Genomic DNA, 17,367 nt, shown 5'->3' on the forward strand with positions numbered 1-17,367 from the left:
AACTTTAGCCAAGCCTTACAGAGGGATAAGTGGATAGGAGGTGGAAAGGAAGATGATCTGTTTGGAGGAAGAAACTATACTGAGAAGATGTAAGATACTAGATCTATTTCTACACATATTCCCAGTGGAAAGAGATGATCTTTGCTGCATATTTTACCATAGAGTTGGGCTTCATATATTTCTTTTTTCTGATGGTTGTTTTTTTTTCTTTTCTAAGCAGTGTATTTTTGTACTTTGTGTGGGTAACAGCTAGAAGTAATGTTTTATATCCTTTATTATAAAGAAAAAAGGTTATTACTTGGAGCATTTATAAGGAAATGATCTACAGAGGCAAAATTTATACTTAGGAACTATTTTAAAAGGTACACAATTTTAGAAGTCCTTTTTGGAAATATCACTGATAAATATTTCATATATATGACATAGTATGCAGTTGTTTCAGAGTTGTGTTTTGTAACAGACCTACATCAGTAGGTGGTTTGATTCCAAGAGAAAAAAAGTCATTCATTTAAATTTACATTGGCATTTCTTATATCACTAGTAATAATGAACATTTTTGTCTTTTCTTCCTACAGGTTGAATTTGAGTGCATAAATGAAAAAAAGAGGCAAAAGAAGAAAAGCTACAAGAATTCAGGTGTTATCAGTGTGAAACAGTGTGAGGTCAGTTTCTCTTGACCACTTATAGTGTAATGAGATCACATTTCGAGTTCTTCTAAACAAACAGTTTGTGTGGACAGTTGAAAATTACATGAGCAACTGGGCACCTTTAGGGAAAAGAAGAGAATAGGAAATAGTAGAGAAATCTACCAAGTAACTTTGCTTCCAAGGTTTGACAACTTTTTAGCAAAGGAAAAAGAATATCAAAGTTTTTCATTATCTTAGGAAATATAAGGCACCGTTGGCATTTTTCCAGCACATTAGTGGAAATGGCTTGACTTAGTGCATCTATCCTGGTCATTATTTCAAGATGAGATGTTATGAGTGAAGGGGGAAAAATCCAAGAGATTTCTTATAAACAAGTGGGAGTTTTTGTTTTTAATCTTGCTTATTATACTTAATTAAAGCTCTCAACATATTAGACTCATTACTAGTTTCTTAAAACTTACAGTGTGTGTATTTCATCATTGGCCATTAATATTCTAATCTTCACATTGCTATAATTATCTTGAAGTAAAATCTTACAGATTCATGGCATGTAGGGGCAGGGTGCCTTAAATTCAAATGCAGGGATGTTTTCCATATGTTTATATCATGTGCTGTTCAGTTTATAGATGGTTAAAAATATATGCCAGGGCTTCCCTGGTGGCGCAGTGGTTGAGAGTCCACCTGCCGATCCAGGGGACATGGGTTCGTGCCCCAGTCCGGGAAGATCCCACATGCTGCGGAGCGGCTGGGCCCGTGAGCCATGGCCGCTGAGCCTGTGCGTCCGGAGCCTGTGCTCCGCAACGGCAGAGGCCACAACAGTGAGAGGCCCGCGTACCGCAAAAAAAAAAAAAAAAAAATGCCGGAGAGCTATTTGCTTTTCTTATGTAGTAGGAGAGTTTTAATTTTAAGTTTACTATTTGTTTTTAGATTACAGTGGAATGTACATTCCTTGACTATATCATGGGAGGATGTCAACTGAATTTTACTGTGAGTAACACACTGAATTTTTCAAAATAGGGCTGTAACGTGATTTTTTTTTCCCTCCATTTTGCAGTGTTCCTTCTTTCACTGCCAAATTGACTTTGTGATGAAATTTATACAATCTGTTGAGTATGGTCTCCTCAGAGAGTTTGTTTCGGTTCACCCTGAAGCTTTTGGCCTTGTTAAATATTTTCTCCTGCAAGAAAGCAGATATGTACAAATCAGTGATTATCCTGCAGTAATTTAAATAATAAAAAGCATAATCAAACAAACATACAAAAAAAACAAGCCCTATGCCTAAAGCCATGGATGTAATAATCCATGATTTAAGACATCTAGAAAAATAGGGGTAGCGGGTTGCTTCATGCTGTGGCTTTAATTGTGTCTGGAAATACCCATAGGCTCAGGCATTTGTTAGGAAATGGCAGTAGCAGGCTCTGGGATGAATGTTTCGGTCTCAAAATTCAATGTTTGTGTTTTCCTGGACATCAAGCAAGGGTGTCCCTGCCTTCATCTCAGTAAGGGCTGCAATTTTGTTATTTGGCAGGTGGGCGTGGACTTCACTGGCTCCAATGGTGATCCAAGGTCTCCCGACTCCCTTCATTACATCAGCCCCAATGGTGTTAATGAGTATTTGACTGCAATCTGGTCTGTGGGACTGGTCATTCAAGATTATGATGCGTGAGTATGACTCCAACACATACTCCCCAGAAAGGGCAGTTTCTGTGTCGTCTGCTGGTTCTCTGATGTAGTTGATGGGATAAGGATGCTGGGGAGGAATAGCTTTCTCCCTAAAATTTCTTGTCTTATCTTTTCTATTTTTCCCTTTGTGACAGTCTTAGTGTTTACCTTTGACCTCTAATCTCTGGCTGTGATTAGTTGTAATGTATTATATATAGCTTGCTTCTTTAACAGCTGACTGAAGTTGGCAAGGCTTTTAGTTTCTTTGATCTGGTTTCCTTGGGGTTTACTCATTTGGGATAAGTTATCTGTGTAATTGAAGTCCAGAAGACACATTTTGTAAACAGTCATAGATGCTATTTCTTAACATGTCTATTTCCTTGGCAGTCATTGTCAAATTATTTTCTTAATGGTGATTTTCAACAAGTGTTGAAGCATAACTTGACATAATTGCTATAAAATATTTTGAATAGATTCTCAATGGATAGATTTTGAATAGATTTAAATAGGTCTTCTTGAAGGTTTAGTAAACAATAGGAAAAAAATCCACATTATTAACTTTTTGTTCTCAATCTATTAGGGCACAGTAAAAATTTTCACCTATTATTTTATGATAAAAGCCCTTACATATTTGATGGAGCTTTTCATTAATTTGTTATGACATTTAAAGAGATGAAATTTTCAGGCAAATGCAAACAAGTCTAAAGCAGGGGTAGCAGTTTCAGTATCAGCCTAATAGAATTTAAGACAAAATTCATTAAATATAATTTAAAAATTACTTTATAGGATACCTTATTATATAATCCAAAATGAAAATATAACGGTGGACATGTTTAGTAACAGACTATCAAAATATTTCAATTGAAAATAGCTAGAAATATAATAAAAATTTTAAAGTAACACAGTTGTAATGGGACTTAGATAAAAAGTAGAAAATTTACAGGGTTACTTTCTCAGCCTGGTTCCTGGAAGGTAAAACAAAAGGTTAACTAAAAAAAGTTTACCACATGGAAATTAAAAAAACTCTTAAGTAGTTCTTAGATCAAAGAGGAAATCAAAGTGTAATAACAGACTATCTAGAAATAAAGGGTAATGAGACGACTGTACATGGTCCTGTCTTTATAGAGGAAAATTTCTGGCTTTATGTTTTATTTTTAAACAAGAATTGAATATAGAATGAACTAGCTTTTCAACAGAATAAAATTAAAGAATAGGAAGAAAAATATAGATATTGCAATAGTAGGAGATTCCATATACATGTTAGCTATTATGTGTCAGAGAAAATTTTAAATCCTTTTTATATGGTATTCATCAAATCCTCATACTTAGTTGTGAAATAGGTGCTGTTATCATCTTCATTTTACAGGTGAGAAAACTGAGGCATAGGTGATAAAGTAACTTGTCCAGGGTCACTCAGCTGGTAACTGGCAGAGACAGGACTGAACCTGGGCTGTCTGGCTTCAGGGACATGCCCTCACAACTCTGCTGTGCTGTGCTTCCTCCAAACACACAAAATAATGACTTGGAAAGTCACCAAATTAATAAATTAAATGGAGAGATGATTCTTTGCAAGTTCAGCAAAGCTTAGGCAAACCTTTGGCAACACTGACCCCCCGAGAAAAAGAGAAAATGTGTAAAATATTAGTTATGAGACAGAGATTATAAGCATAAATTCAGAAAAAAAATTATGTTAATGTTCTGTAAAAGCTTATGCTATTTCATTGAAAAGTCTAGGTTAAAGGATGATTTTTTCTAGAAAGCTGTAAATTACCAAATTTGACTCAAAGAAGCAGAGAACCTGTATAGCCCAGGAACTGTGGAAGGAATGGAGTGGCTGGTCAAAGAGCCTCTCCTCACGAAGGCACCGGCCAAGACAACCTTCATACATAAATTCTACCAAACCTATGAGGAATGAATTCAAACCTGAGAGAATCAAGTGAAAAATATTAGAAAGTGTGAAAGTTTAAAAGGTGGTCAGATACAACATAAAATAAAAAAATCAACAAGTTTTCACTAACCAGCAAAAACCAAATGAAGAAATTATAGTGGATAAAAGATCGCAATTCATAATGCAAAAAAAAATGAGAGTGTATTTAGTAAAAGGTCTAGGATCTTTAGTGAGGAAAAACTACAGAATTGTACTGAGGGACAAAGAAGGAAACTTGTTTAAATGGAAAGATATACCACGATTCTAGATAGGCAGATGTCACAATGATGTAAAATATAACATTTCTCCCTGTATTAGTCAGTTTTAATCAGAATTGCAGTGAAACCCTGACAAAATGATTCTTAAAATTTTCTAGAGGGTAAAATGAATCAGAATAGTCAAGAAGTTTTTCAGGGAAAAAGAATGAAGGGGAATTTGTTCTAGCAGGTACTAAAATTTATTTTAAAGCTATATATATAATTTAATTTTTAGTGGTTTATAACATTATATCAGTTTCATATATACAGTATTATATATTAATTGAGTATGGGACTAGTACATGACCAGTAAAAACAAGTAAGCAGTCTTGAAATAGACCCAAAAGTGTATGTGAATTTAGTATATGGTAGAGATGGCATTTTGGGGGAAAGGGGTTGTAACAGCTGTCAAACAGGACAGGAACTGGATTTGGATCCCTGACTCATACCTGTGTATGTTAGGATACTATTCTGTATAGACTATAGACAAAATTGCTGAAATGGCTACCCCAAAACAAAGTGGTTTTGACAAAATAGAGGTTTATGTCTCTTTCATGTTGCATCTCTAGAGGTAAGTAGTTCAGGACTGAGAGGGCAGTTCTGCCTCTTATAGCTTCCACCCTGGGTCCGACGCAGCTGCTGTGATTCTCATCCTCTCTAGCCAGTGGGAAGAGGACCAAGGAACTGAGAATGCATGTGCTTTCCCTTTTAGAGTGTGATTGAGAAGTGGCTGACAAATCATTCTACTCACACCTCCAGCCACCTAACCACTGCCAGCCCAGAGAAGCTAGAGTACAGCTAGTGTGGTTGCCAGTAGCCCAGGGGATCCATAATTAAAAAGGAAGCGAATGGATACTGGTGTAGAGTAGCAGTTTCTGCTTCATATCCTACTCCAGATGAATTTCAAGTTTAACATCAAAAGCAAAGCTTGGAAGTTCTAGGAGAAAATATATATGAATTGTTTATAATCTTGCAGTGAGGACAGCCTTTAAGCAAGACAGAGAAGGCAAAAATCATGAAAGAATTTTTATGTGTTCACATTTATTAATATTAATAACTAAAAAAGGGAAGATATTTTAAACAAAGTTAAAGACAGACTATCAACCGGGAAAAATATTGTGACATATAAGATATAGGTTCTATCCTCAATGCAAAAAGAACCATTAAGAATTAATATAAAAAAGAATATCCCTAGTAGAAAAATTAGTGTAATCATTACAATGTTTTATAATGGCAAGACATAGGATGTCTATCATTTGGGGGAGAATATCTATACAGTGGAATACTTAACAGCCATTCACATGATGTTATATATTCTGGTCCATAATTATCTCTAAACACTTGGGCCGAATATTCATACATTTTGCTGCAGAAATGTGAGAGTTTTACAATGTATGGCATTTGTACCATGTTTCTGTGGCTATAAATGTATGAATATTCATATTAAGCGGCATAAATAAAGGCTATAGATAACTTCATGTCAGTTGAGGTCAGGTTTTGCTGCCAAATGAGTGTTTTTGTAAACAAATGAAAAAACTTGTGCTTTTTAAAACTTTACGGATTTATTTATATATTTATTTAGTGAAACGATAAACTGTATAAATAAAAAAGAGTATGTTATAAAATATTAATATAAAGTCCATTTTAATATATATAGAGAGACATTTTTCTCCTTCAATGCACAGAAAAATATTTAGAATGAGAGCTGCCAAATGTTAACATTGGTTCTAATCTTTGTTTTATATTTTTCTAAGATTTCAAATTTTTAGAAAATAAGCTCATATTGGTTTTATTATGAATAAAGATAAAAATGACCTTTTTCTTTTTTCAAATTTTCTTTTCAGTGATAAGATGTTTCCAGCTTTTGGTTTTGGAGCTCAGATCCCACCTCAGTGGCAGGTAAGAGGAACTCTCATTGCGAAGCTTTGCCTCCTAGCAAAGCAAAACAAGCCTCATCAGTCCTTCTTTCATCTTTTGACAGGTTTCTCATGAATTTCCAATAAACTTTAATCCGTCCAATCCCTACTGTAATGGTAAGTTAAAAATAAACATGAATTTTTAAACTGAAAAAAGCTACTCAAATTTCCTCTCTAGGTTTCTTTTTGTGACATATTGAATTTTCTATCATGTAAAGCAGTAGAATTTTGCCCCAAGTTGGTGGTTAGCATGGTAATGATAATAATGCAGATCACTATGATGATGATGAAGATTGCAGGCTAAATTCTTCTACCTTAAGAGTTTTACTAGAACAAAAGATTCTCAATCTTGAGGGTAGATCCATAAGAATATGCATATTATTTTCACATATAAGTTGATTTTAAAATAAACCTTCAATGAAGACAGGTCATTCAGTATACAGATGCTTTTCTCAGATTAGCAGTTAACTCTCTTTGAAGAAGAAGTGTCTAGCATCAAATTACTTGTTACACAGGGTTCTGTAAGGAGATAGGGTGGGCTAAAGAAACACAGAACTAAGCTCCAAGAGTAGCTTTCCTTTGTGTGGAAAACAGGGACAGGCATTTCTTTCATTTCACTTTTCTGTTTATCCCTCAAATATTCCAGTGCCTCTTCCTTTTTGCCACATTGAGCAATCAACCTAAAATGCCAAATCTCCCACAAAAGTATGTAAGACTGAACAGTTTGGAGGAGGAAAAGATATAGGGGCAGAGGCATAAAATTGTAGACAATAAGCTAATTTTCTGCAAAGGGTCCTTTTAACAATTATAAAACAGAAGAGAGTGTTCTTTCCTTCCCTTCCTAAATAATATCCATAAAGTAGAAGAGCATGACCATTTTGTTGGGAGTAGTTTGTATTAGGATTTTCTCCTTTTTTCTGAAACTCTTTTCTTGTACTAATTCAGTGTTCTTTTATGCACTTTCAGTGGCTGGTTGTGACCTTTTGTACCCCTGGGCATATGAACTGGGAATATTTTTCTTTTCAAGAAATGTGCTTCATGCTTATGATGAAATTGGAACAATTTTTGGAATTTGTTGTAATTAGATTTTATTTATTGCAAGTAAATATGGATGACATACCATGGGATAATTCATTTTAGAAGTTCATTTACTCTGTGAGTAACATGAGCCCATCTTTGGGCTGCCACCAAGCAGAGCTTTTCTGCTTTTGGTTTAGTCTGGAAAAAACAATTTGATGTTAGACAGAGGAAATACTACACAGAAAAAATACAGCCTTATTTTAAGACAAGGAAGTTTAATCCCGTTTTCCTAATTAATCATCCACCTTAGTTGCCCAGAAAGAATATGTCTAACTTGTTCCCTTGATGTAGTGGAAAGATTTTAGCATAATTTAGTTTTAGTTGAGAATGGAAGGCAATTGATGTTTATGAAGAAATTTAATTAACAGTTTTGTATACCTTGAGATTGACAAGCAAGCTAGATGATAAAAATGGAAGAAAATATTACTATTGCTGTGGTTATAGGTTAAATTTTTCTATAGCATATATCATTACAGTAAGATCCTGCTGCTGGCCTATGTTAATATTATTTTTGTAACTACTGGACTGACTAACCTCTAGTTCCAGCCTCACCTTATGCATGTAAAATCACCTCTACGTATAAATTAGTTACATTCTCAAAGGTTGTTCATAAGACCACTTATTCCTAAACTCAAAGTGCCTAAGAGGAGTTTATTGGCAAGTGGAGAGACTTGGTCTTGTGAAGCTTTTAAACCAAGTATATGCTTTTCCTCCTTATTGATCTATGTCCTGCTGGACATTTTTTAAGCAAGAGACCTGTTTTGGTTTACATTAAAAGTCTTTTAAGATTTTCTTATTAATCTTAGCAAGGCACTGTTGGGAATTTCTAGGATTTCTAGTCTCTTACTTACATCCCAGACACTGTTGTGTATTAGGGGCAGATTCATCAGCAGTGCTTTAATCAGGAATGCCATTCAACTTTTGATAGGTTGTGCTATTGTAATCAACAGTCTCTAAATCTCAGTAACTTGTAATGACAATAATTTATTTCTTGCTCACTTTACAAATCACTTGGTGCTTGGCTAGACTGCTGCGCTGCTCTGTTTCTACTCATTCTGGGTCTCGGGCTGTCTGGGATATGCTGTTCCCATGGCAGAGGGGAAAAAGCAAGAAAGCTGGCAAAAACAGGCCGTGATTCTTAAAACATCTGCTTAGACATGGATGTCATATCCATTCATATGCACTGGACAAAGCTAGTCAAATGGGCCTGCCCAGTCTTCCATTACATAATGCCCAGCAGGCCTAAGGTGCACCCCATAAACAAATGCTTTAGTGTTTCTGCAGCAAAATGTGATAAATAACCTGGAAGTGAATATTTGCAATTAATAGAGTCTACTATACCATGCTTAACCTTATATGATATTTCTGTAGAACCTCTGGTCATATATGCAAAGGTTTTTCCATTTTTTCAGTTACGTTTTCTTACCTTGTCATCAGTTGTATGCTGCAGCATCTTTTGTATGGTTCTTTGTCCATCAGTCTTATTCCCAAAACATATCAAAATTAAGCAATATAACAACCCTACTTTAGACTAATGAATAATTTGGCTGAGGTGAAAACAAATGCCTTCTAGTGGGGGAGAGTAAAGTTTATAGGGTTTTTTTGTGATAGGGCATAGCTATGGAGTTTTGTAATATTGTATACCTTAGAGAACTCCTGAATATAGAACTTTTGACTGTTTAAAGCACTGTATGTTGGTATATAAATTAAATTAGCCAGTATGGTGAATAGTAAACAATTAAATTGTGCTTGAGAATTTTTAATCCTGCTTTTTTTGTCTAGGAATTCAAGGCATTATAGAGGCATATCGGGCCTGCCTTCCTCAGATAAAACTCTATGGACCAACTAACTTTTCTCCAATCATAAATCATGTGGCCAAGTTTGCTGCTGCAGCCACACAGCAACAGACAGCTTCTGTAAGTGCCCTGTCGCCAGGGGGCAGGGAGAATGTGGATTGGTTGTTGTTCCCAGAGCCATTTTTCTGTTTATTTGGTCTGCTGAGATACAAAGACAGGGCATGAAGCAATGATATATCATCCTTGGTTTGGGAGTAACATCTGTTGTTAAATTAGTGACCATTAAGAACAAGACAACAACTAAACAACCTGTATACTTATAAGTTTTTTCTCTGTCTTTTGAAAGAATTTTCTCAGGTAGGTTCTCAAAAATTTTTTTGAAGTAGCCTTAGCAAGTTTAGGCTTCAGGAGACCTACCACTTCAGTTGCTGTTGCAAAATTACTTAGCATACTAAAGAAGTTTGAATTAGAGAGTCATTACCTGTTGGACCCTGGATACCAAACCCCACTCAGCTTCAGTATCCTCAGAAATAAGCGATAAGTACCTCATGCAGTTGTTGAAAGAGTGAGAGAAGATAGTTCATATAAAGTGCACAGTGCCTGAGTCAGAGTAAACACACAGCACATGATAGCTACTATTACAAATCTTATTTCCATTTTAGACTTAAATGACCCAAAGGATGGAGTACAACTTTATGTAACATTTTACCACTCTCTAAAATGATTCATCAGAGATGATGGGATTGAGAGAAAGATTTCCCCACCTTGAACCATATCCATTTTTTAAAAAGTATGTTTTAGTTTGATGAACGATTCTACTTCCTCCGTATTTGATCTTTTAAGAATGGAGTTGCCACTTGCTCCCTTGATAGGTACTTTGACATATTCAGTACTTCAGTTAAATCAGAATGTTTCAGTGCTAACTGAAAGTTTAATCTCTGACATTTAGGTGTCTTGCTTCTGTGTATTTATGCCAGCCCTCTTTTGTGGTCTGTTGCACTTTTAATGAAACTACAGTTTTTATATCAGTTAATTTCCTTGTCATCAGAGAATCTTAGAATATTTCATATAGAGGGTATCCTGGGTAGAGACTGACAAGGAAAATGAGCAAGAAAGAGACTAACTGACTCATCAGGCTGGAGATGTCATTAACCATTGCTTTTTTTTTTTAACATCTTTATTGGAGTATAATTGCTTTATAGTATTGTGTTAGTTTCTGCTGTATAACAAAATGAATCAGCTATATGCATACGTATATCCTTATATCCCCTCCCTTTTGCATCTTCCTCCCACCCTCCTTATCCCACCCCTCTAGGTGGTCACAAAGCACTGAGCTGATTTCCCTGTGCCATGCAGCTGCTTCCCACTTGGTAGTGTATATATGTCAGTGCTATTCTCTCACTTCGTCCCAGCTTACCCTTTACCCTCCCCGTGTCCTCAAGTCCATTCTCTACATCTGTGTCTTATTCCTGTCCTGCCCCTAGGTTCATCAGAACCATTTTTTTTTTTAAGATTCCATATATACCATGTTAGCATATGGTATTTATTAGAGTCTAACCATTGCTTTTATTGTTGGGGAGCTCGGCTGGCTCAGTGGACATAATTGTCTTTCTTGGCAGCAATATTTTGTGCTCTTAATCATTACCGATGGCGTGATCACAGACCTTGATGAGACCAGACAAGCTATCGTTAATGCTGCCAAGCTGCCTATGTCCATCATCATTGTCGGAGTCGGAGATGCTGACTTTGGTGCCATGGAGTTTCTGGATGGTGATGGTGGAAGTCTCCGCTCCCCGTCGGGCGAGGTAGCCATCAGGGATATTGTCCAGTTTGTGCCTTTCAGACAGTTCCAGAGCGTGAGTACCACTCCTCCCTACTCTTCATGCATTCTAAGGTGTTTGAACACAGACCTTTGCTGGTCCATAACCAGGCAGTTGAGTAGGTGTCAGGGGTTGTTAGAGTGTGTGAATTTTCCATTTGAAGACCCTTGATTAAATTTGGCAGTTTTTTTTCAGGTTGTATACTTGTGTGCCTCTTGCAGTCCGTGTGATAAATTGTTTAAAAAGATGTTGTTGTGAATGTTTTAGAATATATTTTATCTTTACCTGTGTAATAACAGAAAAACTCTATGCAAGTATATGATGAATTTACCAAACTACAAGTTGATTTGATGAAAATTGTAAACAGTAAACTGTTTTACCCAGTTTAATGGTAACATCTTGTGAAACTATAGGTCCAGAATCCTAACCAGGATATTGACTTTGATGCAGTCAAGGTCCAATATAGCAGGCTATCTCATGTAGCCCTTTTATAACCACATCCACTTCCTTCCCACCTTCATTCCCTCCTTAACCCCTGGCAACCACTAGTCTGTTCTCCATTTGTATATGTTTGCCATTTCAACAATGTTATATAAATGGAATCATACAGTATATAACCTTGACACTGGCTTTTTTTCACTCAGCTTTATTCTCTGAGAGTCTTCCCAGTTGTTAAATGTATTCCTTTTTGTTGCTAAGTAGTATTCCATGGTGTGGGTGTACCAGTTTGTTTAACCATTCACCCAGTGAAGGACATCTTCAGTTGTTTCCAGTTCTCATCTATCACGTACAAAGGCTGCTGTAAACATTCGTGTACAGGTTGTTATGTGAACATAAGTTTTTATTTCTCTGGGATAAATACCCCGAAGTGCAGTTGCTGGGTTGTATGCTTGTTGCATTTTAGTTGTTAAAGAAACTGCTGAACTTTTCTGGCACAGTTATGTCATTTTACATTCCCACCAACCAATGTATGAGTGGGGGTGGGTGTGGGGAATGATGTGCGTGTGTATTAAAAAGGTGGTAATGTTAGGGATCTCTGTGATGATGAAACAGGTCTGTATCTTGATTGTGATGGTAGTTACACAGATCTACCCAGATGATAAAATTACATAGAACTACACTTGTGTGCACGCACACACACATACACACAAATGAGTGCATGTAAAACTGGTGAAATCTGAATAAGTTCTGTGAACTATACCAATGTTGGTTTCCTGGTTTTGATATTGTACTAAAGTTATATAAGATGTTATCTTTGGAGGAAACTGGGTGATGGGTACGTGGGACCTTTCTGTACTATTTTTGCACCTTCCTATGAATCTGTAATTATTTCAAAATAAAAAGTTAAAAAACTTAATACCAAGTGAATGAAAGGCCCACATTTAAAAGTTAAAGAGCAAAAACATTATCATTAAATGCCAAAATGAGGGCAGCACAAAAGTACTTGATAAATGTTCGTGAGCATACTCAAGCATTCTTAAGTAACATTGCTTTATTCCATGTTTCATGGACAGTACCTGAGACAAGATACAAGCTAGGAATTGGGAACTAACTGCTTTTTCCTAGTCTTTTATCAAAGTGCCAGTAAAAATTTGGTTGCTAATAAAATTGCTTTGATTTTGTTTTTTCACAAGGCTCCAAAAGAAGCGCTTGCTCAATGTGTCTTGGCGGAGATCCCCCAGCAGGTGGTAGGCTACTTCAACACATACAAACTCCTTCCTCCCAAGAACCCGGCTACGAAATGAAAGGAGCTCTAGTCGCCTGAGCAGAGAGAAGTCTTTTGTGCTGTGTGGAGCAATGGATTTCCCTCTGACCCCAAATCATGAATCTGTCATTTTACACACTTCTCACGAACCCCAGCATTTATGATGCAAACCTAGTTCTCTATGGATTATGTCTATTTAAAGCATTCTTTTTTACTTTTTTTGGAGGAAAGTGCTAACTTAATCTTTGCCCAATCAATTCAGTGATTGCTAGTGATTTACAGTAATTGCAGTGAGGCTATTTGGATTAGAAACTGGTGTGAGAAAAGCGGATTTTGTTCTTGTGGTTGTTTACTTTCATATGACGAAAGTGTTGTTTTTGAATGTTTGTAAATAAGAAAGAGTGGAAAATTGTTGGAATGATGCGAAGGTTGCTGTGCTTTGCTCTAGGCAATATATGTTTTATAAGCCAATGTCCATGCCTGACAACAAGGGCTTCTTAAATTAGATGATATTGAATTTGTTTCTAGAACTATACTTAGTGCTATTCCATGGGATAAAACTACCTTTACTTGTGCCTGAATTTTGCTGCAATTTAGACATGCACAGTTCAAAACAGCATGCATCCTTATAGGACTTAATGAAAAGTACCGAATGAGAAGGAAAGGCACGTATTCAGTTCTTAAAATTGTACAATCAACAAGTAAAAGGAACCTCATGTAAGTAAGCCATTTTTATTTGCCTTCCTAGATCTTTCTTTTTCATTATTGAATACGATAAACATGGTCAGATTTGACCTTTTCATTGATTGTATGTGACACTCAGGATTCTGTATCTGCATTGATGATAGGTAGCCCTAGATTCAACATTATTAGATTATTTTAATTGGAGTTTGTTAAAATGGTTAGGATGGGTTTATCCAGGAAAACTGTAAGAACCAAACATATAAGGGGAAATTCAGAATTCTATTTCCTTTTAATCAATGAAAGACTTTACTTATTAAAAAAGGCAATGTTTATACTTTCCTTGTTAAGGTCCCATATATTGATTTGTACATTTGTGTAGATTCATTTAGATATTCTCTCTTTTTTTTTTAAGTAACATTTTTAGTCTGATTTTTTTAAACTCATGATAGTGGTTATTAATCAAAATCATATCTTACGTTTTAATAATGAGCTATTTCCTAAATCCAGAATGTATTGTATTAAGCATAAAACCTGTTATAACTTTAAAAAAAAATCCAGTTGCTGCATAGGATAGAGTGCGTTTTTATTTTTTTAGTAGAATTTTTTTCCTGATTTTTACCCTTTAGAACATAATACTTAGCAAACATTACCTTTTCAGAATAGATTCAGTAACGTTTTATTGAGGAGCTGTGTGCCAAGTACTATGCATATCTGTGTATTGGCCAGTCATCTTGAACAATTTAACATTGAGAATTACATGTTTATTATGGATCTGTAAATGGATGCACCCTAAGCCTATCGGTCTTACTGAAAACTTGCACCACAGCTCAGGTCTCTTGTTCCCTGAAATGTCTGAAGCAAGTGAGCTTTCAGCCACGAACAGCTTTTGGCTTCTCAGAAACTGCTCATTGCCAAGGTCAGTCTGAGAGGGGATCTGCTCGCCACAGTGGTTGCCTAGCCCAGGTGAGCAGTTAACATTTTCCCACTTAGCTCTCCTCTGGATATGTGTTGTTAACCTGAAGGTACCTAACTAGTAGTCTGTTGCTCTATAGTATGTCTCATTAGTTGACAAGTCATCTTGACATCAGTTAGGCGAGAAAAGAACTGATGATTCTTCCAATAGTTCGGAGCCTTTGTTGTCTAAGATGTCCTAATTTCAGTTCTCTTTGTGTGCTTGGAAACAGCATATATATGTTACAGTGGTTTTCAGAATTTTTTTTTTTAAACACATGAAGCCTTTAAAAGAAACGATTTACATATGTTCTCAATGTATGGTAAAACAGAAGTAGAGGTTTTCCGTTTGAAGCTGGGGCAGGGTCCACAGCCCCAGTCACTGGGCCTTCTCCTTACTCTTGGGAACCAGATCCTGGCAACACCTGAGTCACCTGCACAGGACACCTGGAACCACTGGTCATGAGCATTCATTGTTTTTATTGGCCAAATAACAGTACTTCTGTCACCACTGTCACATTGATTTGTTCTTCATAATTTTATATTCTGATTTTAACCAGAATTGTTCCCTTTTGAAAATTAATTTTGTATTATGCATTCTTGATTTGGTTCATCAGTAGATGCTATTATTCATAAGACCTGTGATGCCAGCAACTTAGAGTAACTGATACCTTTTTGCAGTTTTGAATAAAAGCATTTATAATTTCTAAACTATCATTTTATAAAATTCTTATAGTTTCAACATTGTACCTCACCACATGCTGATATAGTATTGTTTTATATTAAAATAGTCCTTTTCCTTATTGTGCCACCATTCATTCAAGTGCCATTAGTTCTTTTTTTTTTTTGCCATTAGTTCTTAAAATGCATTTAAAGAAAAAATAAACAAGTTTACTTTCACACTTCATATAAACAGATATATTACAAACATATATTAGGGTGACAGTGCCCTGGATAGATGTAATATTTCTCACATCTGCCTGTACTGAGAAAATAGCAATTAGCATGGTCATGTCACCTTGTGCGTAGAATTGAAAATTTTAAGATCATAAAAATTTAAAGTCAGATTAGGGATTTACAACTATCCGTTTTGGTAGTGCCTTAGGCAGCCTTTCCAGAGTAAATTCAGGGCTGTGTTGCTGCCTCTGCCTTATTTGACATACTTTGCCTTTTTCATTTTGTAAATTTTCTGGAAAGTCATCTTCAGTCAATTTCTCCTAGTTTCTTTTTTTTTTTTTTGCGGTGCGCGGGCCTCTCACCGCTGTGGCCTCTCCCGTTGCGGAGCACAGGCTCCGGACGCGCAGGCTCAGCGGCCATGGCTCACGGGCCCAGCCGCTCCACGGCATATGGGATCTTCCCGGACCGGGGCACGAACCCGTGTCCCCTGCATCGGCAGGCGGACTCTCAACCACTGCGCCACCAGGGAAGCCCTCTCCTAGTTTCTTTATGTGTGTGATTGATAGTCGTGGAAGTGGCACATAAGGTAAGCTAGAAGCTTGGTTGAGATCTCGAGAGACTATTTTATGCTTTTATGGATCTCATACTTGATAATAAATGTATAAGTTACTAATATATGAATTGATGTTAAATGTATCTTGCATCTGAATTTCCTTTGGATAAAATTATTTTGTGGTGTGAGACAATAGTGCCTTGTTTTCATTTTTATTCTTTCTCTAAATGTTATTCATTGAAAAGTTAGAAATAAAGTTAGTATTTTAATCAGCCTGTATTCCATATTTTACTAAATTAAACAGTTTGGGGTGTTTTATTATTTTATGGGATGTATTCACTTAAAAGATATTGAATGCATTCAAGATATTTTTCAGGGTGCAGAGGAACCAAGGGAAAGGTTCTCAGCTTAACGAGAGCGGCCGGAGAATTATGGTGCTCACATTTTATCAGTTGTGTTAAGCAGGACAGTATATTCACCTAACTTTTTTTGTTTGTTTGTTTGTTTTTGCGGTATGTGGGCCTCTCGCATACCAAAGTTGCCATCTTCATAGAAATAAAGGATTGGAGGAGAGAGAAAACATTAAATGAGTAATTGAGAGCCATGAGATTAGTGTGTGATATAACATATTGTAGGGGGGAGACCTGAACCATCTAGCTGTCAAGGAGCCCTTTCTTGAGGATGTGCTGAAAGATAAGAACTGAAAGTTCACTGGATAAAGTAAGTTTAAAGCATCTATGAACTATGGCATTGAATGTTTCAGGAATGGAAAGAATTTAAGTTTGCTGGAATACAAAGTGCAAGAGGGAAAGTGGTGAGAGGAGTGGAGAGGTGAGGTGGAGTGGTGGGTAGATGTTACATCCTGTGAGGGCCTCTGGGGCATACAGGGAGTTCATACTTAGGCTAAAAGTAATGGAATGCCACTGAATGGACTTGGCAAAGGACTGATGTGATCAGAGTTGTGTTTTTGAAAAACTGGAGGGCCTTACATTTTAGGGCAGATAGGAGGGATCCTGTTGCCAAAGTTGCATGGCCAAAATGACTTTGTCTTGGTGAAGCCCTGATGTGGGATTTGGTGGTGGTCACCTTATGGCAGAAACTCAGCTGTTTGGTTACACACTTGCTAAGTTCTGGTTCTAGGTCAGTTTCTGAATTCTGGGCTTTTCCTGCCACAACCCTGCCTCCACATCAAATCACCTGTTAGCCCCATATCATCAATTCCTTAATGGTTCCAAGGCTCGCTCACACCTAATGATGACACAGATCTGCAGGATTGCCAAACCCTTGCTTGTAGCAAGACCATCACCGTTGTCATTTGTCACTAAGCATGGCTGTGTTCGGTCAAATTCTCCAGACTACTCACAGCAGGTTGTAGTGTCCTTGGAGAATTATACTTTGTCTTGGCTATTGGCTATTGATTCTCTTCTTTCTTTCTTTCTTTTTTTTTTTTGCGGTACGCGGGCCTCTCACTG

The 17,367-nt window shown here is 36.5% G+C and overlaps 1 protein-coding gene across 2 annotated transcripts in view; it reads left to right on the forward strand.

Moving 5' to 3' along the window:
• The window catches only part of CPNE3 (copine 3), a 51,649-nt gene extending 35,519 nt beyond the window's left edge, over window positions 1-16,130 (forward strand). For both annotated transcript variants that reach the window (XM_082858558.1, XM_082858557.1), the window contains exons 10-17: window positions 576-662; window positions 1,575-1,634; window positions 2,176-2,309; window positions 6,338-6,392; window positions 6,475-6,526; window positions 9,272-9,405; window positions 10,905-11,141; window positions 12,740-16,130. In XM_082858558.1, the coding sequence (XP_082714684.1) occupies window positions 576-662; window positions 1,575-1,634; window positions 2,176-2,309; window positions 6,338-6,392; window positions 6,475-6,526; window positions 9,272-9,405; window positions 10,905-11,141; window positions 12,740-12,850 (870 nt within the window). In that variant the 3' untranslated portion in view covers window positions 12,851-16,130. The remainder of the gene's footprint in view (window positions 1-575; window positions 663-1,574; window positions 1,635-2,175; window positions 2,310-6,337; window positions 6,393-6,474; window positions 6,527-9,271; window positions 9,406-10,904; window positions 11,142-12,739) is intronic.
• Window positions 16,131-17,367: the final 1,237 nt, after the last annotated feature.

The sequence above is a fragment of the Leucopleurus acutus genome, assembly GCF_964270905.1.
Source record: "Leucopleurus acutus genome assembly, chromosome: 17".
NCBI classification, from domain to species: Eukaryota; Metazoa; Chordata; class Mammalia; order Artiodactyla; family Delphinidae; genus Leucopleurus; species Leucopleurus acutus.